The 26,753-nt window shown below is 43.8% G+C and overlaps 1 protein-coding gene across 10 annotated transcripts in view; it reads right to left on the reverse strand.

Annotated features, from left to right (window-relative positions):
- Positions 1 to 26,753, reverse strand: part of NRXN1 (neurexin 1) — a 2,061,945-nt gene that overhangs the window by 919,375 nt on the left and 1,115,817 nt on the right. For all 10 annotated transcript variants that reach the window (XM_075339225.1, XM_075339229.1, XM_075339228.1 and 7 more), the window contains one exon: positions 23,309 to 23,499. In XM_075339225.1, coding sequence (XP_075195340.1) covers positions 23,309 to 23,499 — 191 coding nt within the window. The remainder of the gene's footprint in view (positions 1 to 23,308; positions 23,500 to 26,753) is intronic.

The following is a 26,753-nucleotide window of genomic DNA, read 5'->3' on the forward strand; positions in this document are numbered from 1 at the left end:
CGCCACCACTTTCTACAACACCACCCTCACATCAGCCATTGATTCAGTCGCTCCCCTTGTGCATGGCAGAGTGAGACGAATCAATAGACAGCCCTGGCACAACAGCCTCACTAAAAAACTTAGGCAAAGGTCTAGGGCTGCAGAGCGGCGGTGGAAGAAAACGCACTCCCAGGAAGACTTCACCACATTCAAAAATGCAATTCACACATTTCGTTCAGTCCTCACCTCCACTAAACACGATTACTTCAGAAACCTCATATCCTCTCGAACACACAACCCCAAACAGTTATTCAACACTTTCAACTCCCTCCTTCGCCCACCACTGCCCCCTCCAACCTCCCTCATTTCTGCAGAAGACTTTGCCACCTATTTCCAAGAAAAAATCGACCTAATAAGGCAAGTCTTCTCTGCTCAGCCACCACAACCCCTTCATGTAGCTGACCACTGCCCCTCCCCCATAAACTTCCTCCCCACCATCACCGAAGGAGAGCTTGCACGTCTGCTCTCAAAAGCGCACCTCACCACCTGCGCACTTGACCCCATGCCATCCCACCTCCTTCCCAACCTCACCACCATCCTTATTCCAGCTTTAACCCATCTCTTCAACCTATCTTTAACGACTGGAACCTTCCCCTCTGCCTTTAAACATGCAACAGTCACACCTATCCTAAAGAAACCTTCCCTCGATCCAACCTCTACTACCAGCTACCGCCCCATATCACTACTCCCACTTGCCTCAAAACTCCTGGAACAGCATGTCCATGCTGAACTTTCCTCCCACCTCTCCTCTAACGCTCTCTTTGACAACCTACAGTCCGGCTTCCGTCCACATCACTCCACCGAAACTGCCCTGACTAAAATCACAAATGACTTGCTTACTGCCAAAGCGAACAAGCACTTCTCTATACTCCTACTCCTAGACCTGTCCTCAGCCTTCGATACCGTTGACCACTCCCTCCTATTACAGACCCTCTCTTCCCTTGGTGTCAGAGATCTTGCCCTCTCTTGGATCTCTTCATACCTCTCAAATCGCACTTTTAGTGTCTCCCACTCCCACACAACCTCTTCATCCCACCATCTCTCTGTTGGCGTCCCTCAAGGCTCTGTCCTAGGACCCCTACTTTTCTCTATCTACACATTTGGCCTGGGACAACTCATAAAGTCCCATGGCTTCCAATACCACCTATATGCCGACGACACCCAGATCTACCTCTCTGGCCCAGATGCCACATCTCTGCTGTCCAAAATCCCGAAATGTCTATCTGCTATATCCTCCTTCTTCTCCTCTCGCTTCCTAAAGCTCAATGTGGCCAAAACTGAACTAATCATCTTTCCTCCGTCTCACCTACACTCTCCACCTGATCTATCTATTACAATAAATAACACCACACTCTCGCCAGTACCCAAAGTTCGCTGCCTCGGAGTGACCTTTGACTCTGCCTTATCCTTCATACCACACATCCAATCCCTCACCACCTCCTGCCGTCTTCAACTCAAAAATATTTCCAGAATCCGCCCTTTCCTCAATTTGCAATCAACTAAAATGCTAGTGCATGCCCTCATAATCTCCCGCCTCGACTACTGTAACATCCTCCTCTGTGGCCTCCCTGCCAACACGCTTGCCCCTCTCCAGTCCATCCTTAACTCTGCTGCCCGACTTATCCACCTCTCTCCTCAATACCACCCCGCTTCTCCTCTCTGCATGTCCCTCCACTGGCTTCCAATCTTCCACCGTATCCAATTCAAACTTCTAACACTGACCTACAAAGCTGTGCATAATCTTTCCCCTCCGTACATCTCCGAACTACTCTCCCACTACACTCCAACACGTCACCTCCGGTCCTCCCAAGATCTCCTCCTCTCCTCCTCTCTCATTCGCTCCTCACACAACCGACTCCAAGACTTCTCCCGAGCATCCCCAGTCTCCTGGAACTCGCTGCCTCAACACGTCAGACTATCCCCTACCCTTGCAAACTTCAAACGGAACCTGAAAACGCACCTGTTCCGAAATGCCTACAATCTACAATGAACTCGCTGCCGCCCGACCACCGTGCGGAGCTGCCGCCCGACCACCGTGCGGAGCTGCCGCCCGACCACCGTGCGGAGCTGCCGCCCGACCACCGTGCGGAGCTGCCGCCCGACCACCGTGCGGAGCTGCCGCCCGACCACCGTGCGGAGCTGCCGCCCGACCACCGTGCGGAGCTGCCGCCCGACCACCGTGCGGAGCTGCCGCCTGACCTACACCCCACCTATTGTCTCCTCCCCATAATCCTATAGAATGTAAGCCCGCAAGGGTAGGGCCCTCTTCCCTCTGTACTAGTCTGTCTACTGTAACTTGTATACGTATTTTGTATGTAACCCCCTTCTCATGTACAGCACCATGGAATTAATGGTGCTCTATAAATAAATAATAATAATAATAATAAAGTAACTCCAGCCTTAGACCCCACTTTTTCTCATCAGGCATTTATTGAAGAGTTAAAAAAAAGCTCAAAAGAATGAACATGTGACTAGAAGAGTATTTTTCTCAATAGGAAGAATTTTTCAAGCTATTTTTGAGTGACTTTAAGCGATTTTTAGAGTAGAGCCTTTCAAAAAAATGGCTTAAAAAAACTCACTGTGCACATAGAGTAAAGGAATTAGCTGATGATAAGAGACCACCATAGCTGATAGTGCCGATAGACAAGAATTTCTACGATTGGGGAATTACGCTGGCATCACACTTGCATCACATGCAGTCGCATCAGGCGACACGGCCCCACACTCTACAGACAGGAGCATCTTAGCTGCATAGAAATACATGCAGCGGGCCAACACGCAAGTGTGACTCCGGACTTAGTTATTTTTTTTAGCGTCTCTTCTCATAACTGCTGGCTTCTTTACGGACATATACATAAAATAATTCATAAGGAGAATGCAATTTTTATTTCCTTTCTAGCCCCTGGGCCTGTATTTGTACTGAAGATACAATATGGCTGCCTAAACTATAAGTGACAATATCAAAGTTTTAGCAATTTTTTGACATTTTTATGATGCGAGTAAAGATTAATATATATATCAATATAGAAATAGCGCATCCCTTAAAATGTTCTGTATTTCTTCCGAATCGCTGTATATTAGAGGCGTAAGCACGTGCTTCACTTCTAAGTATTTATAGACAGTGATAATAGATCTTAGGAGAACTTTGGGCAGATCATATTTAATTCATTTGAGCTCAAGATGCTTAAGGGAAGGAGGACTTCATTAATTAGTCTTCCACCTGGTGGTGACAAAATCAATGCGGCCGGAGTCATTAGGAACACTTTTTTATTGCAATAGCAGTCAATTAATGTAATTGAGTTCAGGGGTTATTTGGTCGCGCACTGAAGCCTCAGATAAAACTGACCAGTTCAATAGAAATCTTAATTTAAGCGAAATAACACATACAGGAGGGACGATTGTGTTTTTTCAGATCTGGCTACATCCTGCACTGGACATTTATTACCTCCCGCAGCGCTCTAATCAAAGCATTATTAACATTTTATACTGAGATGTCTTTGCAGCAAATTTATCAACTGATTTTTTTTTTTTTATTAAAAAAATTAAATATAGGATCATTAAGCTATTATACACTAATGAAGAACAGAGGAGTCTACCGTGTCCAAAAGGAAAGTGCTCCCTGCTCATCCGCTGCCACCTCCCATCTAAGGCCTCGGTTTCACTTGCGTTTTTCACGGATGAGTGCAATCCGATAAAACATTGGATTGCACTCGCACCAGTGCAAAACTATGGGGCAGTGTCCATCTGCAACTGTTTTCTCATGCCATATCAGCATGAGAAAAGGATCGTAGCATGCTGCGTTTGGCAGTGAGTCTCACCTCACACACACCCATACAAGTCTATGGCTGCATGTGAAATACTGCACTGCACTCGGATATCATCCAAGCGCAGTGCGATATACAGCGAGACAGGTCGCAGAGGAAAGGGAGAAAGTGCTCCCTCCCTCTCTGCAACTGTGATCCAATTTCAAGATTGAATCACAGTCCCATGACACTGGACTTAAGGCTGTGTGCACACGTTGCGTTTTTTACCGCGGAAACGCTGCGTTTTGAACCGCAGCGTTTCAGTGGCAAATTGCATGCGTTCAGCTTTCCCAGCAAAGTGTATGGGAAAGCTGAAAAATCAGTGCACACGCTGCGTTTCTTTCCGCAGCGTTTTGGATGCCAAAAATCGGTGCGGAAAGAAAAGCAGCATGTCACTTCTTTTGTGCGTTGTGGCTGCGTTCTCTCCCCCATTGAAATCAATGATGTGGGGTCAGAACGCAGCTACAACGCATGGACCTGCTTTTTTGTTGCGGTCCGCGGCTTTTGTCGGCATGCCAGAACGCAGGCATTTACCTGGAAGTGAGGTCAAGAGGTTTCCTGTTGACCTCACTTCCTGGCAAAGCCCCCGGTGTCACCAAAGTGCCCGCCCCGACCCCCGACCCCCCTCCCGAAAATCCAACATGGCTGCGCGCACAGTAGCGCACCGGCCGCCCTGCTCCTATGATTTCTGTCGCATGTGCAATAACACATGCGACAGAAAACTGTTCCCCAGGCCCTGCCCGTTCACCCCAATTCCCCCCGGTGTCATACATACCTGTCCGGTCGCAGCGCTGATCCCCCGCGGCCCCCTCCTCCTTCACAGTGCACGCTGGCCGGTCACATGAGCAGAGCAGCTGACAGCCAGCACTGTGTTCAGTGTGAGCTGTGCTGGCTGCTCGGCAGTCTGCAGCTGTGACCCGGGGAGAGTGGGTGCAGATTTTTGCACCCACTCTCCTCAAATGGAGGGTCTGCCCTCCTAGAAAATGGGGGGTACGTTCCCTGAACGTGCCCCCATATTCTAGAAGGTCCAGAGCTGACGTGGGACGTCCAAATGGATTTCTGCGGACCCATTTTTTTTATTAAATTGGAGAACAAGGGAATGTTTTGGGGAGTGTTTTTTCTAATAAAAATTTTTTTGTTGTCTTTTTTTGCTTTTGTTTACTGTCAATTAGTTATGTCGGGTGTCTGATAGACGCCGTGACATCAATAATTGCTGGGCTTGATGCCAGGTGACATTACACATCTGGTATCAACCCCATTTATTACCCCGTTAGCCAACCCACCAGGGCGCGGGATGAGTTGGGGCGAAGCGCCAGGATTGGCGCATCTAATGGATGCGCCACTTCTGGGGCGGCTGTGGCCTGCTATTTTTAGGCTGGGAATAGTCCAATAACCATGGCTCTTCCCACCCTGAGAATACCAGACCTCAGCTGTCAGCTTCACCTTGGCTGGTGATCTAATTTGGGGGGACCCCATGTTGTTTTTTTTTTATTATTTTTATTTATAAATAAAAAAAAAAAACCTGGGGAGCCCTCCAAATAGATCACCAGACAAGATGAAGCTGCCAGCTGTGGTTTGCAGGCTATAGCTGTCTGCTTTACCCTGACTGGCTATCAAAAATAGAGGGGACCCCATGCCATTTTTTTTTTGTTTTTGTGATAAAAACTAGGCTAGGCACCCTTTAGTGCCACATGAAAGGTACTAAAGGTGCCAGCTTAGAATATGCAGGGGGGGGGGTGGGACGTTGTATATATATTTGACCTCCATTGACGCTTTTTAGGCTGGATGCCCACAATCGGGGTTTGCAGCGTTATGGGCGCTGAGTGTTTTCCCTGCGTCCATGACGCTGCGTTGTGCAGTAGAAGCACAGTGGAAGGATTTTTAGAAATCTCATGCCCACTGTGCTTCTCTTCTCCGCAGCATAAACCGACCGGTGGCGCAGCTTCCCGAGCCTCAGCATGTCAATTTATGCTGCGTAGATGTGTGTTCTCTGCAGGTAGCATAGAGCTCCACAGCAGCCTGAACCCAAATCGTGGGCATGGGCAGCTGCAGGAAGGCTGACACTGTGTACTAGACGCCGTGTCGCTGGATCATGGCCACATAGCCTTAGACCCCTTTCACACGTCAGTGATTCTGGTACGTTTGTGCTTTTTTTTAAACGTACCAGGATCACTGACATACGCAGACCCATTCTAATGAATGGGTCTGCTCACACATCAGTGATTTTTCACTGCACGTGTCTCTGTGCGGCGTACCCGCGTGTGCGTGATTGCCGCACGGAGACATGTCCATTTTTTTCTGGCATCACTGATGTTCCACGGACCACGCAGTGGTGTGGTCCGTGAAACACGTGCCAGAAAAAAACGTGCTTTTAAAATAAAAATCATTTTAACTCACCCGGCGTCCAGCGATGTCCTCTGCAGCCCGTGCAGCTTGCTGCTTCTGAGCCGGCTCATTATTGTCGCGCATATTCATGATGTGCGACACAGCCGACCTGGAAGCAGCTGCTGCGGGGGTCAAGGCCGGCCGGATGCTGCACCGCGGGAGCGATCAGCACCATGGAGAGCGGGAGCGGGCACAGGTGAGTTAATCTCTAAGTGCAATCACGGGCCACGGAGAACGGAGCCCGTATTGCACTTAGACAACCCATGTGTGCCGTGATTCACGGCACACGGAGGTACATGTGCGTGTTTTTCACGCCAGTGAAAAACGTCAGTGTTTTTCACTGACGTGTGAAACGGGCCTAAAAGTGAGAATATTGTTGCTACAGCAACATTTTGGGTGAAGTAGCTGTGGATTCAAAATGCTTAATATACTCCTGAATAAAATCCTTGATGGGTGCAGATTCCAAAATGGGGTCACTTGTGGGGGTTTTCTGACGTATAGGTACCTAAGGGGCTTGGTGCGCGAAGTTTATTTCAACTTTTCCAAAATTCAAATGGTGCTCCTTCCATTCCAAGCCCTCCCATTTATCCAAACAGAATGTGGGGAAGGAAATGACATCACAGGTTTTTTTTTCCAAAGGTCTGTGTTCAACCAACTTTATTAACACTGACAAGTCTTAAAAAACGCACCTAAAAAAACGCATGAAAAACGCATGAAAAACGCATGAAAAACGCATGAAAAACGCATGCGTTTTCGATGCGTTGTTTCTCAAAAAGCATTGTTTACTATTCTCCCCTCTGCCAGAGGGTGCGTTTTTTTCCGCGCGGAAAAAAAAGCAACTTGTGCACATACCCTTAGGCTCCCAGCAGAGGGTCATTAGCATATCACAGAACAATAGCCTAGGGTCATTAGCACATTGCAGAGCCAGAGACAAGGGTCATTAGCATATTGCAGAGCAGGAGCCAAGGGTCATTAGCATATCGCAGAGCAGAAGCCTAGGGTCATTAGCATATCGCAGAGCTGGAGCCAAGGGTCATTAGCATATTGCAGAGCAGGAGCCAAGGGTCATTAGCATATCGCAGAGCAGAAGCCAAGGGTCATTAGCATATCGCAGAGCTGGAGCCAAGGGTCATTAGCATATTGCAGAGCAGGAGCCAAGGGTCATTAGCATATCGCAGAGCAGAAACCAAGGGTCATTAGCATATCGCAGAGCAGGAGCCAAGGGACATTAGCATATCGCAGAGCAGGAGCCAAAGGTCATTAGCATATCGCAGAGCAGAAGCCAAGGGTCATTAGCATATCGCAGAGCAGGAGCCAAGGGTCATTAGAATATCGCAGAACAGGAGCCAAGGGTCATTAGCATATCGCAGAGCAGGAGCCAAGGGTCATTAGCATATCGCAGAGCAGGAGCCAAGGGTCATTAGAATATCGCAGAGCAGGAGCCAAGGGTCATTAGAATATCGCAGAGCAGGAGCCAAGGGTCATTAGAATATCGCAGAGCAGGAGCCAAGGGTCATTATCATATCACAGAGCAGGAGCCAAGGGTCATTAGCATATCGCAGAGCAGGAGCCAAGGGTCATTAGCATATCGCAGAGCAGGAGCCAAGGGTCATTAGAATATCGCAGAGCAGGAGCCAAGGGTCATTAGAATATCGCAGAGCAGGAGCCAAGGGTCATTAGCATATCGCAGAGCAGGAGCCAAGGGTCATTAGAATATCGCAGAGCAGGAGCCAAGGGTCATTAGCATATCGCAGAGCAGGAGCCAAGGGTCATTAGCATATGGCAGAGCAGGAGCCAAGGGTCATTAGAATATCGCAGAGCAGGAGCCAAGGGTCATTAGCATATGGCAGAGCAGGAGCCAAGGGTCATTAGCATATCGCAGAGCAGGAGCCAAGGGTCATTAGCATATCGCAGAGCAGGAGCCAAGGGTCATTAGCATATGGCAGAGCAGGAGCCAAGGGTCATTAGAATATCGCAGAGCAGGAGCCAAGGGTCATTAGCATATGGCAGAGCAGGAGCCAAGGGTCATTAGCATATCGCAGAGCAGGAGCCAAGGGTCATTAGCATATCGCAGAGCAGGAGCCAAGGGTCATTAGCATATCACTTCCAATGCTCTCACATCAGAAGCTATGTGCAAGTGGAAATGAGGCCTTAGGCTGACTTCACATGTTTACTAATCACGGATCCAGCAGCAATCCGCTGGCAAAACAGTTGCGCTGACCCAACTTTCTTGTCCGTTTTGAAAAAATAGTTTTTTGCAGATTCTGTTTTTTTAACACAGGAGTCTATGGAAAACAGATCCATTATTGATTGCTATTTATCTTCCATATCAAACTGATCCAGTAAGCAAAAAATGGATCCTTTACAAATGAAAGAAAAATGAATGGCTTAAAAGAAATCAGTTGACAGATCTGGTTTCCCTAGACTCTGATGTTAAAAAAAATGGATCCTGCAAAAATGAATTTTTTCAAAATGGACAAGAAAGTTGTGTGTGCTCAACAGTTTTGCCAACAGATTGCTGCTGGATTCATTCTAACGGATGATTGCAGTACATGTGAACATAGCCTTAAGGCCACTTTAGACGCTGCGATCTCACTAGCGAGCGTACCCGCCCCCGTCGTTTGTGCATCACGGGCAAATCGCTGCCCGTGGCGCACAATATCGTTAGGCCCCGTCACACATACTTACCTTCCCTGTGATGTCGTTGTGGCCGGCAAACCGCCTCCTTTCTAAGGAGGCGGTTCGTGCGACATCACAGCGATGTCACACGACAGACGTCCAATAGAAGCTGAGGGGCGGAGAGCAGCCGAATGAAAGACACACCCACCTCATTGCCGGAGGACGCAGGTAAGCTCTTATTCGTCGTTCCTGGGGTGTTACACGTAGCGATGTGTGCTGCCTCAAGTACGACGAACAACCTACATGCAAAAGCAGCAGCGATAATTGGGAATAGAGCACCGTGTCATCGATCAACGATAAGGTGAGTATTTTTGAGCGTTAGCGGTCGCTCGTACGTTTCACACGCAATGACGTCGCTAACGAGGCCGGATGTGCGTCACGAATTCCGTGACCCCAACGACATCTCGTTAGCAATGTCGTAGCGTGTAAAGCAGCCTTTAGTAGCGATTATTCATGCAGTAACATTGGTCAGAAGGGTGGTCAGAGCTGTGAAGAGACAAGCAGAGGGGGAAGGAGAATACCGGGATGGGTGAAATGCTATCAAATTATTATATTACTGAGCTTTATCAATGTAACTAAGCAATTTATGCCCAGCAAATTCTGTTGTAAAAATTGTAAAAATAGGGCAAATTGTAGCGAAAACTGCATTAGAATTCATTGTGTGGTCATAGCCTAAATACACCCTGGAAATTGTTCCAGAAAATGAAGTATTTCTCCCAGAAAATTGTTGTAATTACACATTTTGTTATACACATTAATTTCCTTTGTGTGTTTTGGAACAATAAAAAAAATTGAAAAAATGGCAAATTGGACATATTTTCACACAAAATCCCCAAAATGGGCCCAACAAAATTGTTACATAGTTACATAGGTTGAAAAGAGACCAAGCTCCATCCAGTTCAACCTTCCTCCACCAATTATATTTTGTCCTTAAGTTATTTATAACCGACAATGTTGTGTGTACTGAGGAAATCATACAGCCCTTTTTTTTAAAAAAAGCTGTTATAGTATCTGCCATTACTACCTCTTGTGTAGGGTATTCCACAGTCTGACTGCTCTAACTGTAAAGAACCCTCTCCTATTTAGCTGTCGGATTTCTTTTCTTCCACTCGCAGTGTATGCCTCCTGGTCCTTAGTATTGTCTTTGGAAGAAATAAGTCATGTGCCAGTCCTTTATATTGACCACACATGTTTTTAGACAAATAAATGAGATCTCCTCTGAGACATCTTTTTTTTTTTTAATCTAAACAATCTAACTTTTCCAACCTCTCACCATATGTGAGGCCTTCCATTCCTTGTAGTAGTCTAGTTGCCCGCCTTTGAACTGACTGACCTCTGAATGTCCTTTTTAAAATGTGGAGCCCAAAACTGAATCCCGTATTCCAGATGTGGCCTTACAAGTGATTTATAGAAGGGTAACATTACATTGGGATCACGGGATCTAATCTCTCTTTTTATACACCCTAGAATCTTGTTTGCTTTTGCAGCTGCTCCTTGACATTGAGTGCTGCTGCTCAGCTTATTTGTAATGAGGATACCCAAGTCCTTCTCCTGTTCTGTAGTCCCGAGTTTACTTCCATTTAATGTATATGCAGCTATAGGATTACTCCGTCCTAGGTGCATTACTTTACATTTATCAACATTAAATCTCATTTGCCAAGTATCTGCCCATTCTGACATCTTATCCATATCTTTTTATATTGTTTACATACATAAATCAACAGAAGTCTCAACCCAAATTCTGGGGTTTTTATTAAAAGTCGAACACTGAACCTCAGGTTCACTCTTCTCTAGGTGACACTCTCAACTTAATATTTGGTTGCACAGCCTTTGGAATAAATAACTGGAATCAATCACTTCTTATAACCATCATCAAGCTTCTTACATCTCTCAACAGGAATTTTGGACTCTTCTTTTGCAAACTGCTCCAGGTCTCTCATATTTGAAGGCGTCTTCTCCCAACAGCAATTTTAACATCTCTCCACCGGCATTCAATGGGATGGACTCATTGCTGCCACTTCAGAATTCTCCAGAGCTTTGTTTCCATCCATTTCTGGGGGCTTCTTGAAGTATGTTTGGGGTCATTGTCCTGCTGGAAGACCTATGACCTAGGATGCAAACCCAGCTTTCTGACACTGGGCACTACATTGCAATCAAAAATCTTCAGATTTTATGATGTCTCGCACACAGTTAAAGCTCCTAGTGCCAGAGGCAGCAAAACAATCTGAAAACATTATTGAACCTCCACCATATGTGACTGTAGGTTTTGTGTTCTTTTCTTAGTAGGCCTCATTCTATTTTCGGTAAACAGTAGAATTTATTTATTTATTTTACTCACTTATATAGCACTATTAATTCCACAGCAATTTACAGAGGTGATTATCACTGTTCCCATTGCAGCTCACAATCTAAATTTCCTATCAGTATGTCTTTGGAGTGTGGAAGGAAACTGGAGAACCTGAAAGAAACCCAGGCAGAATATACAAACATGTTGCAAATGTTGTCCTTGGTAAGATTTGAACCCAAGACAGCAGTGCTAACCACTGAGCCACCATACTTATGTGCTTTACCAAAAGCTCAACCTTGGTCTCATCTGTGCTAAACACATTTTAGCTTATTTCACGTAAATTTTGGCAAAAAACATTCTAGCTTTTTTATGTCTGTATGTCAGCATTGGGGTCCTCCTGGGTCTTCTGCCATAGCGATTTATTAAATTCAAATGTGGATAGAAAGTCTGCCCTGACACTGATGCACTCTGAGCCCGCAGGACAGACTGAATTTCTTTGGAATTTGATTGGAGTTGTTTATCCATCATCCGGACTATAATGCATTGCAACCTTTCATCAATTCTTCTCTGCCATCCATGTCCAAGGATATTAGTTACAGTGCCATGGGATGTAAACTACTTATGTTGCACACCGTGGACAAATGAACATCAGGATCTCTGGAGATGGACTTGTATCCTTGAGATTGTTGATATTTTTGGTTCTCTTTGGTTCTCAAGTACACAGTTCTTTTCTCCTCTTTCTGTTCTCCATGCTTAGTGTGGCGCACACAGACATACAATTCAAAGTTGAGTCAACTTCTCCCCTTTTTATCTGGTTTCAGGTGTGATTTTCATATTGCCCACACCTATTACTTTCCACAGGGGAGTTTAAACGAGCATCACATCCTTGTAACAAAGTTGTTTACACACAATTCTGTAAAGGTGCCAAATATTTTGTTCAGCCTATTTCGAGGTTTTTTTTGTTAAATTATATCCAATTTGAGTTTTTTCTCTGTTTTTATGTATTGTTCTAACAAAGGAAATAAACATTTGTATAACAAAACATGTTATTCTAATAATTTTCTGTGAGAAATACTTCATTTTCTGTAACAATTTCAAGGGTGCCAACACTTTTAGCCATGACTGTAAATAAGTTTTTGTTTTTATCACCTATACAATAATCTCATCAAAACCGAGCTATTACCATACACGCATTATATAAAAGCTGCTTGTCACTATATGCAATACAAGGTGTACAATGGGCAGATGAAGGGCTGGTAAAATATGGCACAAAAAAAGACATAGTAAAAGAAGGCAACAAAAGAAAAAAGTAAAAAAAAAAGATAAAAGGAAGTAGGCAGAATCTATATATATAGATGGAAGGGATTGACAGGATGGAGGAGAAAGAACAAGAATAAAAAAAGAAAAGGTAGGAGGATGAAAAATTGTAAGAGACAGATTTGTTGGGTTCTTATTCTTGGCTCCGCATGTAAAAAGAATAGGTCAGGTGATTGGCAGGCAGGGAGCCCCACCTGCTCACTGGACCCACTGCTTGTACACCACTGATATAGGCCCTACGTTAGCATCCATGCTTAAAGAGGAACGTTCACTGTATTTTTTATTTCATACTGATTACCTCCTCGGATTGCTGCTGCGCCACTGATTCTAAAACAGTTCTTTCTTTTTTTTTCTTTTGCGCCCCTCTGTTAAAAAATTATGCCCCCAAGAGATAATGATGCTTATTTTCCCTTTAACCCACTGGGCATATGTAGGAGGTGGTCGAGCCCCCTACAATGTAAAGTGTATGGTTATGTAAAGTGTAATGTGTTATGTGCTGTGAATGAGTTACTAATGTGTATAAGCCTGATATAGCAGAGAGGAGAATGTTAGGTAGGATGTAGTATTAGATAAAGGTTTAGGATGTCATTTATAAGAAGTAATGTAAAGCATAGGAATGTTAGTTAGATAGATTTAATTAGTAGCAGAAACAGTTCATGTGAGGGTCAGCTCACTGGGGGGTGGAACTAGTGTTGAAAAGTGAGACACTTACTGGTTATAGAGAAAGCTGAGAGGAGTGACACATGCCCAGTGGGTTAGACAGAGAGATGGGCCTTGCAAGGTGCCAGTTCTGCAGGAGGGTTCGTGTGAGGAGGACGTAGCTATGCAGTCGAGCCAGTTACTGAATCCAGAGGTATCCTAGTAAGGTCCGGAGCCTACGGCTCACCCCGACGGGCTTAGAGAGTGGAAGCGACTAAAGAGCCGTCAGGGCAGAGAATCTGACAGGGGTGATAACGGTTGGGGGAAAGGTGGCACAGTCCTGGAAGCTTGCGGACTAGTTCCAAAATAGGGGATGAGTGACAGATGGCCAGTGGGTTGGTTAGAGAGATGGGCCTTGCAAGGTGCCAGTTCTACAGGAGGGTTCGAGTGAGAAGGACATGGTTATGTAGTCAAGCCAGTTAGAGAACCCAGAGGTATCCTAGTAAGGTCCGGAGCCTATGGCTCACCCAGACGGGCTTAGAGAGTGGAAGTGACTAGAGAGCCGTCATCGCAGAGAATTTGAGAGCGGTGATAACAGTGGGATGAAAGGAGGCACAGGTGCCTTGCATCTTGCAGACTAGTGCCAATATAGCGAGGATAGAGGCTGAGAGAGAGTACCCCAAATAATAATACAGCAGAACCATAGGAGTGAGTTCATACATGTTATACTGGTGAAAAGAAAAGTAAACTGTTCAAGTTATGTTTACCAAAAGAACTCCTATGTCAACTGTTTCACTACTGCATCGACAATGGTGGCTGGCTGTGGGGTGATCAATGCCACCCTGAAGAGAACAGTAAGTGTCACACAACCCGCCCCGAAATGATCAACACACTCTTTCTGGTGTAGTAGTGTGAAGCCCCTATGGCCCGGTGTCCGCACCTTCCTAAATATATACCACAGAACTTCTTTGTGGGTGTAGCTGTTCTTTGATTGGCTAGCATCAGAGGAGAAAAAGGAAACTCTCCCAGGGAAGTTCTGTGGCACACGCCCATGAGGGGCCCCATTATTATCAGGGGGCATAACTGCGGAACAGAGGGGCTCAGAAGAAAAAGAAAAACAGTTCCAGAATCAGTGGAACAGCAGCAATCGGAGAAGTAACTCAGTTTGAATAAAAAAAATACAATGAAAGAACGTCTTTAAGAGTGCTGCCTATCTCGATAAAATAAAGACAGAGAAAGCAAGGGGAGATAACAGGAAATAATGAATGAGAAAGGAAGGGAAGAGAGCTACATTCAGGGAGAATAAGAGAGAGAGTGAGAAGGAGGATAATATAATAATATGTAGCGTGAGCGGAGGGCGGTGATGTTACATATAACTCAGGCAGACATCCTGTGCATTCTCCCAGTCTGCATTGTGCTGTACAGTGAGGTTCCCATATGTCGGGGGCTTGTTTTGTAAACTGATAATTGTTTGTTACAACTATTGTTACAAATGTGTCAGGCGGCACAGTACTTACTGTAGATTCTTATTACCTACATTAGTGCTATATAATTAATATCCTAAGTCGGGCGGCAGCATTATCAAATAGACTACTGACAGCCATAGTGCTGAACAAGGGCTTTCTCCTTGGTGCCGGCTGGAGATGATGCATAATGTATCCTGCTGTGTAGCAAAATCTTCCTAGCACCTTACATATAGCGACATAATCCTGCACAAAAACCCACTTGTCCAATATCTGGCCATATGTTTTCATAGGACCTTCAAAACCCTTAATGATTCTGCCTTCAAATCAGTAAGCCTCACATAAAATCACTTGGAGATGACATGTTTGTTGCTCGGAAATTTTATTTTTAGAATTACTTGTATAACTCAATGTGACATTGTATGAGTGTCATCTAGTGGCCGAAAGCACAAATAGCACCGCATTACAACAAGACGTATTGAATGTTTTCTACAGAACATGCCTTCATATTAGGGGAAAATGAATATTTATAAACCAATCCATTTGTTACAAGAGTCAATGACCTGCTGGATCTTAAAAGGAGCATGTGAATAAAGAGGGGTGACACGGGAAGGGGTGTCTGATAAGTATTGTATGGCAGTGATCAGTATAGGGTAAATGGTTAATAGAGATGAGTGAATCTGACATCATTTGAATTTGGTAAATTTGTTCGAACTCGGCATGGAGATTTTTTGCATCGAAATGACACTAATGCATACTCTGATCGGTCCAGACCCCAAAATATGTAGGGTGTAATGGCAGGGCCAGTTCCAGGTTTTCAGCTCTGGGGGGGTATAGAGCAGTGGGGTGGGGGACATACAGCTCTGGTGGGGTATACAGCACTGGGATGGGAGGACATACTGTACTGTGGTGGGGGGGATATAGTGCTCTGGGGAGTATACAGCACTGGGATGGGGGTACATACTGTACTGGGGTGGGGGGGTATAGAGCTCTGGAGGGGTATACAGTCCTGTGATGGGGGGGACATGCTGTACTGGGGTGAGGAGATATAGAGCTCTGGGAGGGTTGGTATACAGCACTGGGGTAGGAAGACATACAGCTCTGGGTGGTATACACAACTCTGGGGTGGGTGGGGAATACAGCTCGGTGGGATACTAGCAGCGCTGTGGCTCCTATCTCTTTTTATCTATGGGACGGGAGCGCACAATGCTCTAGCTCTGCCCACAAATGAACTGCAATGCCCTTGCACGCAGTGTTCAGGAGTGAACGCTGCATGCAAGTGTGGATTTAAAAGACCGACAGCCAGGAAAGTGCGTCTGCTGGCCCGTACACTGCGGTCCCCAGAACGCGTCCCAAGAAACGCAGAATACATCACCGCCTCTGCCGACGACTAGTGGGCCCCCCAGCGGTCCGGGATGCCAGCCCTGTCTAATGATCTGGATTATGGTTGTAATTCTTCCATGAAAACCAGACGTCTAACAGCAGATGGGTGTAGCTGGGTCCTAAGGAAAGCTGCCAGTTCAGAGCATATATATATAAATACACACATAATACTCACCTTTCCCTGGCCCTCACCTGTCCTTCTGAACAACTCTTTACCTGGTCCTTTTCTTTTTCACAGTTCTCGTCAGTGACACACTCACTAGGGCTAACCCCAAATTATGACAAATCAAGGTTTAAACAGAAAAGACACTGAGAAGAAAGAAGAGGACCAGAGGACTGAGGGAGGAACTGTGCAGAGGCAAGGGTGAGGTTCGGGAAGACATGAGCATTATATTATTGTTTTTAACCTCTTTTAGTCTCTTTAGATTTCCCTGAAGTGATTCTAAACAACATTTCGGTTCCAGCGAACACAAATTATTTGTGAAATTCAATCAATTTGCTCTTCTTAATAAATTATGCTTTTCCATGGAGTTTAATTACGTATTATAAGCGTAATTTATAAAACTAGATTCATATTTCCTACCCTTGGTGAAATACATATTAGTCAGTTTTAGCACAATGATGCCTCCTATATGTAAATAACCAAACCAGCAATAAAGGAGATAAAGATATAGGCTGAGTTTGCATGTCTAGTAATCATCAATAGTTACTATGGATCCAGCAGAGGAAAAAAAAAAGTTCTGCAAACACAAACTATCTTGTCCGTTTTGGAAAAATTGATTTGTCCAGGTGACGTTTTTTTAAAACTGGAGTCTATGGAAAACGGATCTATTATCTGAGTACTATGTATCTTCCATTTAAAAATCATCCAGTAAGAAAAAAATGGATCCTTTACAAATGTAGGAAAAGCAGATGGCTAAATAGCAATCAGTTAATGAAGCCATTTTCCATAGACTCCTAGGTTAAAGAAATAGATCCTGCACAAAACATTTTTTCCAAAACCAACAGATTGCTGCTGGATCCGTTCTAACGGATGATTACTGGACATGTGACCTTAGCCTTATACTTAAGAATGACGCAGGATTGATGTCGCCATCTACTGGATAAATGTTGTTTTGCATTATATGTACACAGTCACTACCGGTGAATAGCAATAGTCTCGGATCCTGATGAAGCTGTCAGTTCTGGTTCTGGGGTCGGGCTGGGACCTGCATCACTAATAAGAGAGCATAAATTTGCCTGCAATACATTTATGTGAAACTGTCCTCAGCCCTAATTCAGGCATCTGTTTTTCGCATACTGACCAAAAACTGATAAGAATCTGTTCCACCATACTTATGAAAATCTGTTTTACCATATTTATGGAATCTGTTCCACCATACTTATGGAAATCTGTTCCACCATACTTATGGAAATTTGTTCCACTACACTTATGGAAATCTGTTCCTTCATAATTCTGAAAATCTATTCCACATACTTATAGAAATCTGTTCTACCATATTTATGGAAATCTGTTCCCCCATACTTATGGAAATCTGTTCTACCATACTTATGGAAATCTGTTCTACCATACTTATGGAAATCTGTTCCACCATACTTATGGAAATCTGTTCCACCATACTTATGGAAATCTGTTCTACCATACTTATGGAAATCTGTTCTACCATACTTATGGAAATCTATTCCCCCATACTTATGGAAATCTGTTCTACCATACTTATGGAAATCTATTCCCCCATACTTATGGAAATCTGTTCTACCACACTTATGGAAATCTGTTCCCCCATACTTATGGAAATCTGTTCCACCATACTTATGGAAATCTGTTCCACCATACTTATGGAAATCTGTTCTACAATACTTATGGAAATCTGTTCCCCCATACTTATGGAAATCTGTTCTACCATACTTATGGAAATCTATTCCCCCATACTTATGGAAATCTGTTCTACCATACTTATGGAAATCTATTCCCCCATACTTATGGAAATCTGTTCTACCACACTTATGGAAATCTGTTCCCCCATACTTATGGAAATCTGTTCTACCATACTTATGGAAATCTGTTCTACCATACTTATGGAAATCTGTTCCACCATACTTATGGAAATCTATTCCCCCATACTTATGGAAATCTGTTCTACCATACTTATGGAAATCTGTTCTACCATACTTATGGAAATCTGTTCTACCATACTTATGGAAATTTGTTCCACCATACATATGGAAATTTGTTCCACCATACTTATGGAAATCTGTTCTACCACACTTATGGAAATCTGTTCCCCCATACTTATGGAAATCTGTTCCCCCATACTTATGGAAATCTGTTCCACTACACTTATGGAAATCTGTTCCACCATACTTTTGGAAATCTGTTCCACCATACTTATGGAAATCTGTTCTACTATACTTAAGGAAATCTGTTCTACCATACATATGGAAATCTATTCCACCAAACCTATGGAAATTTGTTCCCCTACACTTAAGGAAATTTGTTCCACCATACTTATGGAAATCTGTTCCACTACACTTATGGAAATCTGTTCCACCATACTTATGGAAATCTGTTCTACTATACTTATGGAAATCTATTCCACCATACTTATGGAAATCTATTCGACCATACTTATGGAAATCTGTTCCACCATACTTATGGAAATTTGTTCCACCATACTTATGGAAATTTGTTCCACCATACTTATGGAAATCTGTTCCACCATACTTATGGAACTCTGTTCTACCATACTTATGGAAATTTGTTCTACCATACTTATAGAAATCTGTTCCACCATACTTATGTAAATCTGTTATACCATACTTATAGAAATCTGTTCATTACTTTCATGTACAAAAACCCTCCCGGACATCTGAAAGAGGCACAGTTTATCTCTACAGGTAGATAGTTCCGAAAGATAATGAATCTGTTGCCATCAGGCTTTACTTAGAGGATGATTTGTGTTATCATCAGAATTTCCCTGAAATGTCTATATAAAACATGAAGGCTGTGGATTTCCAGATGTACAATCCTCCGCCCCTCCCCCGCCTGTCTTCGGGCCATTCAATTAACGGCAAATCCAATTTCTAAATGAGCACAACATTGGTAATTTCACTTTTTAATTACTGAAACTTCTCAGCATTTCTTTTATATCTCTTTGTGTTGTGGATTATTCAGTAGAAAGTTGAAGATGATGACATTGATTCGTTTGAGCTCAGTAGACGATTTCCCAAATTAATCTAGTAATTATTTTCTTCATTTTCTGTTATTAATTTAATATTTTTTGCATTTAAAAATGGAGCTCAAATTTCATCCGACAAGTGTGGGCTTTCCTGTGCCAAATTATCAGACTCCATTAATATTAGATTCTGCCCCCGACAAACTGTCTCTTATCTTTTCTTAGAAGTTTGGAGCCGACCCATCAAACACTTCAGCAACTTTTGCAGTTTTTATGCCAGTCTCAGATGGCTTTCAAAAACCTATTATGCCTGGATGGGAAGGGATGAATGTAGCCGAAAAATTCGTCATAAATTATTGAGGATGTCTGCATCTTACTGTATTGCACCCCTTATTAAGACAGGCGCCAGTCTTGATAAATCGAGACCTTCGTGTTCTTCTGTTTCTTCATCATTCCTCCTGGAAGTATATACACATGAGAGCACAGAATTCATTTTGTTCTTATAAAAACCATCTTGTCTTATAACTAATGATGTCATAGGGTTCACCTAGGACTGATTGGCGGGAAAGTTTCACATTTCCGTTTCTGTCCATACTACTTTTATTGGCTTATAGTTCAGAGGCGACTTATCCTTTGTCTGTGACCCTATATAAACTGGTCACATGTGCTAATAAAGGAGAATTTTTTGAGTACACCATATTCAGCTGTGTGTGCTGTATTGATTTCCCAAGCGCTCGTCAAACAAATCTTATTCATTTGGAGTTCAAGAGTCATAGACAGTGTGTATTTTGCACAAGGATAGGTCTAATTTTTTGTATTTTACACAAGGATTGGTCTAATTTTGTTCTTGTAACTTCAAACCTCAGATAAGTTATGACTATTTTACGGTTACAAAGTTGACTGTAAATTAAAAGAAATGCCGGCAAAATAGTCTTTCCAACATGGCCAATTAATTAACATATTTTCAGGAGGAATAAAAGAGGATCGGCATAATATAGAGCTCCAAGAATAGATTTTATGGGAAATACATGGAAGCAAAGCAGAAAATAGCTTCTAGTTAAGATCTACCTAATGTTATGCTCAGTCCATTGTGTTTTTCCTCCGTAAACTCTCATACATATGTCTATGCAAGTTATGTCATTTTCCATGTAATGTGAAGTCGTTATCACAAGTGAGATTCGGCTCCATTTCATATTTTCCTAAATTGCACTTAAATTGCTTAAAATCCTTGAAATAAAATTGAAGACAGAAAGAACGATGCGGAGGAAATGAAGGAAACGGCTTCTTCCAGGAAAGGTGGAAAAGTTCACATCGAATCTACAACTGTATAATGACATCTGAACGTGTGACCAGCGGATTCAGGGCCGAGGAGGCACCGCCAATAATGTGTATTCTCCGCATGATGGCAGATACATTCCTCTTATGTAATTGGTGTTTGAATTTCTCAGTTTGCAAAAACTCTGCTTGCTGTTAATACTTGGAAATCTTCTTTATTATGAATATTATGAAGCTCACACAAATAGAGATGGTGAAACCTGACAATTCAGGGAAATTCAGTTTGCAATAAATTCTGTCCCGGAATGGGTTAAGAAAATATCTGTCTGTGGCCATCCCAGTTTCTTTTTCCACCACCGCCGGTCCTCTGATCAGCGCCTCTAATTGTCTCCTCTGATCACCTTCTCTGCTCGGCTCCTCCAATCAGCTCCTCTGATTGGCTCCTCTGATCAGCTCCTCTCATAGGCTCGTCTGATTGGCTCCTTTGATTGCCTTCTCTGATAGGCTTCTCTGATCGGTTCCTGTGATCAGATTGGTTCCTCTGATTGGCTATTCTGGTCAGCTCCTCTGTTAGACTCCTCTGATCCGCTCCTCTGATCGGCTCCTCTGATTGGCTCCTCTGATTGGCTCCTCTCATAGGCTCCTTTAATTGGCTTCTCTGATAGGCTACTCTGATCAGCTCCTGTGATCAGATTGGCTCCTCTCATAGGCTCCTCTGAGCTGCTTATCTGATAGGCTCCTCTGATCGGCTCCTCTTATTGGCACTTCTGATCAGCTCCTCTTCTTGGTTCCTCTAATTGGCTCCTCTGATCGGTTCTTCTCATTGGTTCCTCTGATCGGCTCCTCTTATTGGTTCCTCTCATTGGCTCCTCTGATCGGCTCTTCTTATTGGTTCCTCTGATCGGCTTCTCTGATCAGCTTCTGTTTTCTCTCTTCTTCTGTTCCTGGGCACTGGCGCTGCTGTTCTTCAATTGTTCCCCTGAGGGGTGTGATGCACATCACTAATATGTCGTTAAACCCTTTAATGAAGCATTGGGTGAATCTATAAAATGCTAAATTATAAATTGACCCTCAACAATAATGTCGTGCAGAGTCTACAAACCAGTAGGCTTCCATCTGGTGGCACGAACAATAGTCATGGACGCAGAACCAGCATCTTGCAAATTTTCTTTGCTCATCTCTGCTCCACACACTCCTGTTTTCCCTCCTTCCTTTTAACCCTTTTATAACTGACACTGTATTACTTCAGGATAAGCGATATCAGTACAAGTAGAAATGTCCTGATGACGTTTACCCATTGGGATCATGACATTGAAATCCTTGGACTTCTCATAATCCCCTCCCTGGTGTCTTCAACAACAATGGGTATGAAAAAAAGACTATTTTACATTTTTTGCATCAGCAACAGATTCTGGTGAGGAGCAGGCCTAGGAAAGGTGGGGAGCAGGGCTTGGACAGGTGAGAAGTAGGCCTAGGATAAGTGAGGAGCAGGTCTAGGATAGGTGAGAAACAGGCCTAGGATAAGTGAGGAGCTGCCTAGGACATATAAGAAGCAGGCCTAGTACAGGTGAGGAGCAGGCCTAGTACAGGTGAGGAGCAGGCCTAGTACAGGTGAGGAGCAGGCCTAGTACAGGTGAGGAGCAGGCCTAGTACAGGTAAGGAGCAGGCCTAGTACAGGTGAGGAGCAGGCTTAAGACAGCTGAGGAGTAGGCATAGGCCATGTAAAGAGCAGGCCTAGGACAGGTGAGCAGCAGGTCTAAGATAGGTGAGAAACAGGCCTAGGATAAGTGAGGAGCAGGCCTAGGACAGGTGAGGAGCAGGCCTAGGACAGGTGAGGAGCAGGCATAAGACAGGCGAAGAACAGGATTAGGACCTGTGAGGAGCAAGCCTAGGACAGGTGAGAAGTAGAATTAGGACAGGTGAGGAACAGGTCTAAGACAGGTGAGGATCAGGCCTAGGACGGGTGAAGAGCAGGCCTAGAACAAGTGAGGAGTAGCCTGGGAGAGGTAAGGAGGAGGCTTAGAACACGTGAGAATCAGGCTAGGACAGGTGAGGAGCAGGCTAGGACAGGTGAGGAGCAGGCTAGGACAGGTGAGGAGCAGGCTAGGACAGGTGAGGAGCAGGCTAGGACAAGTGAAACAGGCATAAAACAAGTGAGGAGGAGGCTAAGACAGGTAAAGCAGACCTAAGACAGTTAAGCAGGCCTCGGAGCGGTGGGAACAGGACTAGCACAATTGGGTAGCAGGCCTAGCACAGGTGGGGAGCAGCCTAGAACTGGTGAGGTGGAGACCTAGGACAGGTGAGGAGTAGTCCTAGGACAGGTGAGGATCAGGCTAAGAAAGGTAAAGCAAACCTAAGACAGTTAAGAAGCAGGCCCCGGACAAGTGAGGAGCAGGCCTAGGACAGGTGAAGCAGGCCTAAGATATGTGAGGAGTAGGTCTAAGACAGGTGAGGAGCAGGCCTAGGACAGGTAAGGAGCAGCCTAGGACAGGTAAGGAGCAGCATAGGACAGGTGAGGAGCAGCCTAGGACAGGTGAGGAGCAGGCCAAAGATATGTGAGGGATAGTTCTAAGACTGATGAATCTAATTTTTTTTTAATTTAATTTGTATTTCCTTATCACCCACCAGAGATTACAGAGAAATGGCGGCTATTTTGCTCTGTTCATGCAAACTGAATCCCAATATTGTTGGAAATTCATAACAGTTTTGATCCAATATGAATTGATTCTTATGGTACATAAATAATACATTGTTATGACTGTAAGGCTTAGATCACAGTCCATCCTGGGGCTGACACGATGCATCTTCTTCCCTCCATCTATACATATACTTGACATATGGAGACAATACGTGTGCACTTACTTTTGAGATCGAGGTTTCTGGCTCCCGCTGTGCTCTGAGTGGTAATTTTCGTGTCTATTTTCACTGTATGGAGATTGCTGGTGTCTCTGGAGATCATGACATTGTGCCACTGATGGTCATTTAAGGGTTTGTTAGAGCTGCCTTTTATTAGGTTTGCACCATTGCCAAGATCAAACACATAGTGTAAATATCTGGAAGATAAAAGTGTATGTTTCCTTACATAAATATAATAGTATAATCTCTATCGGCATTACTTTAGCAATTATCTTGCTGGTTAAAATTTAGATTAATGTTTATAGTCATAGAACAGAAATTAACAATGAGGAATAATTTTAGTAAAAAAATTGCAATTTCTGCTGTTTTCATAAACATTGTAGATTCACAGACAGTGCTCTGAGGACCTCTGGTGGTCAAATGTAGGAATAACAGCATTTCAATTTTACTGTAGAGCAAGTTATCAAAGACTTACAGCGTGAATGGTACCAGCAGTATACGGTATAACATATGTGCATACTATCTTTGCATGTATAGAACATTACAATTTAGTGTAAAATAAGGCTTTACTGATCTGTATATAATCATAGGGAGGATAATGTGGTTTGTCTGTGAGTTAAGATCACTTTAAAGGGAATCTGTCAGAAGGTTTTTGCTATTTAATATGAAAGCAGGATAATATAGTGTAAGAGACCCTGATTCCAGTGATGTATCACTTACTGGGCTGTGTTGAAGTTTCAATACAATCAGTGTTTTATCAGCAGGAGCTTATCACTAGAGGACTACATCTCACATGAAGGCTAGTCAGGCTAATTTATGTAACTCCTCCCTCATCACTGATTGGCAGTTTGCTGATAATTCACACTGTATACAAGAAGGGCAGATTCTAGAATGTACAGGCTCCTTCCAGGTATGACATTATTTGTCACGTGATGGGAGGCGTGTTCAAAATGCAGCCCTATGTTTTCCAGATGGAACAAACATTCTTTTTCTAAGTCCACGTGAGCATGGAGTTGTTTATAATAGAAGCGGGGGTCTGGCAAAAAGACCCCCAGGCGGGATGGTACAGGGGCGGCGAATGATTATAGTGGACAGGAGGACACATCACCACGCCCACTAACCAAGGTGGTCACACCCACTAACCTGGTAGGAGCCTGTACATTCTAGGCTCAATCATATAAGAAGCTGGTGTGTTCGGGGTTATACACAACTCAACATTCTGACCACTGATACTTCTTCAACAGAAAAAAAGGGATTCTATCAAAACTGCACCATCCAGTTCAGTAAGTTATACATTTCCAGAATCAGGGTCTCTGTCCCAACATCACATTGCTCTTATATTGGATAGCAAACACCTGCTGACGGATTTCCTTTAATATGGTGAATAATTATGTAGTAAAGTTTCTTAGATTCAATAAAAAAATATCCCCAAAATAATGACACACTCCATTTTTTATGTCAAAAAATAAAATAGGATTAAAGATTTTTTTCTGGAACTAAAATATTGTTGACTTAAGGCCCTGTTACACACAACGACATCGCTAACGAGATGTCGTTGGGGTGACGGAATTCGTGACGCACATCCGACCTCGTTAGCGACGTCGTTGCGTGTGACATGTACGAGCGACCGCTAAGGATGCAAAATACTCACCAAATCGTTGATCATTGACACGTCGTTCATGTTCAAAATATTGTTGCTGCTTTTGGACGCAGGTTGTTCGTCGTTCCTGAGGCAGCACACATCGCTACGTGTGACACCCCGGGAACGTCGAACAACACCTTACCTGCGTCCTCCGGCAACGAGGTGGGCGTATCTTTCATGCGGCTGCTCTCTGCCTTTTCGCTTCTATTGGACGCCTGCCGTGTGACGTCGCTGTGATGCCGCACGAACCGCCCCCTTAGAAGCTGTTCGCCTGCCACAGCGACATCGCTAAGAAGGTAAGTCCGTGTGACGAGTACTAGCGATATTGTGCGCCACGGGCAGCGATTTTCCCGTGACGCACAAACGACGGTGGCGGATGCTTTCACGAGCGACATCGCTAGTAATGTCGCTGCGTGTAAAGCGCCGTTTAGTCATCAATATCATATCAGTGGAGGTTTGACTACCAGAACATCCAATTATCAGATGTCTGAAGATTTTGCGGAGACCCGATGTACACGGAGCAAGAAGAACGCAGCGCCACTGATGGCGTAGTGCCCATTCTCGGTACTGCAGCTCAGCTTTCATTCAAGTGAATGAAAGAGAGGTTCAATGGCCAAGAATGGCCACCATACCATGTCTCTGGTGTTCTGGATCTACATACTGGGAACTTCTGGCAGTCATGACTCTGAACACCACTTGCACGAGCATCACTGTCCTCGGGTACGCTCGGTGCTCAGCCCAGTGAGAGCTACTTGCAGTGTTTGATCGGCTCTCACTGGGGGTAAGAAGAGCGTTATCAGATATAGTGTGTACCATACAAAAAATGTAAAAACCCCATTCACCCACCCCCAGAAGGGATCTATAAATGGCTGACTGCATGTGGGTAGAGACCCGAACTGCCCAATCAGTTACTTCCATTAGGATTCAAGTCAAGGCAAGTCCCAAACCACATCTTATCTAAAGTCCGGCTGCACCCGCTGAACCAAACTACCACAGGTCCACTCATCTCTATTACTAACCTATGCTAAAGGTAGATCATCAATATTTAAGTTCTGAAAAATAAAAAATTAAAAACAAAAAAAAATAAATAAATATATATATATATATATATATATATATATATATATATATAGACCTAATGTAATAATTCCCAAACTGGGAGTTTGCTATGATTGTATCCAATCTTTGTAATCCTCTGTGAACTAAACCCGCGTACACTGCATTTATACATTGCAGCAAATAGGATGGGTCTTGAGTCTGGGGCAATCCTATTTTCTACAATTTTTTATTCACAGAGGATTACAGAGATTGGATACAAATCTCGTGTGAGGAGCCGCTCTGGTTTTCAGCTTTTGGATTTGCACTAGGCAGTTTTTATTCCTTTCCTGCAAACAAAGATTTTGAAAATAATGATTTAATTTACATATATATAGTTACATAGTTACTTAGGTTGAAAAAAGACCTAGGTCCATCTAGTTCAACCTTCCTCACCAATTCTACATTTAGTCACTAAGTCATTTATAACCAACAATGTTTTGTGTACTGAGGAAATCATCCAGCCCTTTTTTAAAAGCTGTTATAGTATCTGCCATTACTACCTCTTGTGGTCGGCATTCCACAGTCTGACCGCTCTAACTGTAAAGAACCCTTTCCTATTTAGCTGTTGGAATCGCTTTTCTTCCACTCGCAGTGAGTGTCCCCTGGTCCTTAGTACTGTCTTTGGAAGAAATAAGTCATGTGCCAGTCCTTTATATTGACCACACATGTATTTATACATATAAATGAGATCTCCTCTGAGACATCTTTTTT

The sequence above is a fragment of the Anomaloglossus baeobatrachus genome, chromosome 3 (genome assembly GCF_048569485.1).
Source record: "Anomaloglossus baeobatrachus isolate aAnoBae1 chromosome 3, aAnoBae1.hap1, whole genome shotgun sequence".
Classification (NCBI taxonomy): Eukaryota; Metazoa; Chordata; class Amphibia; order Anura; family Aromobatidae; genus Anomaloglossus; species Anomaloglossus baeobatrachus.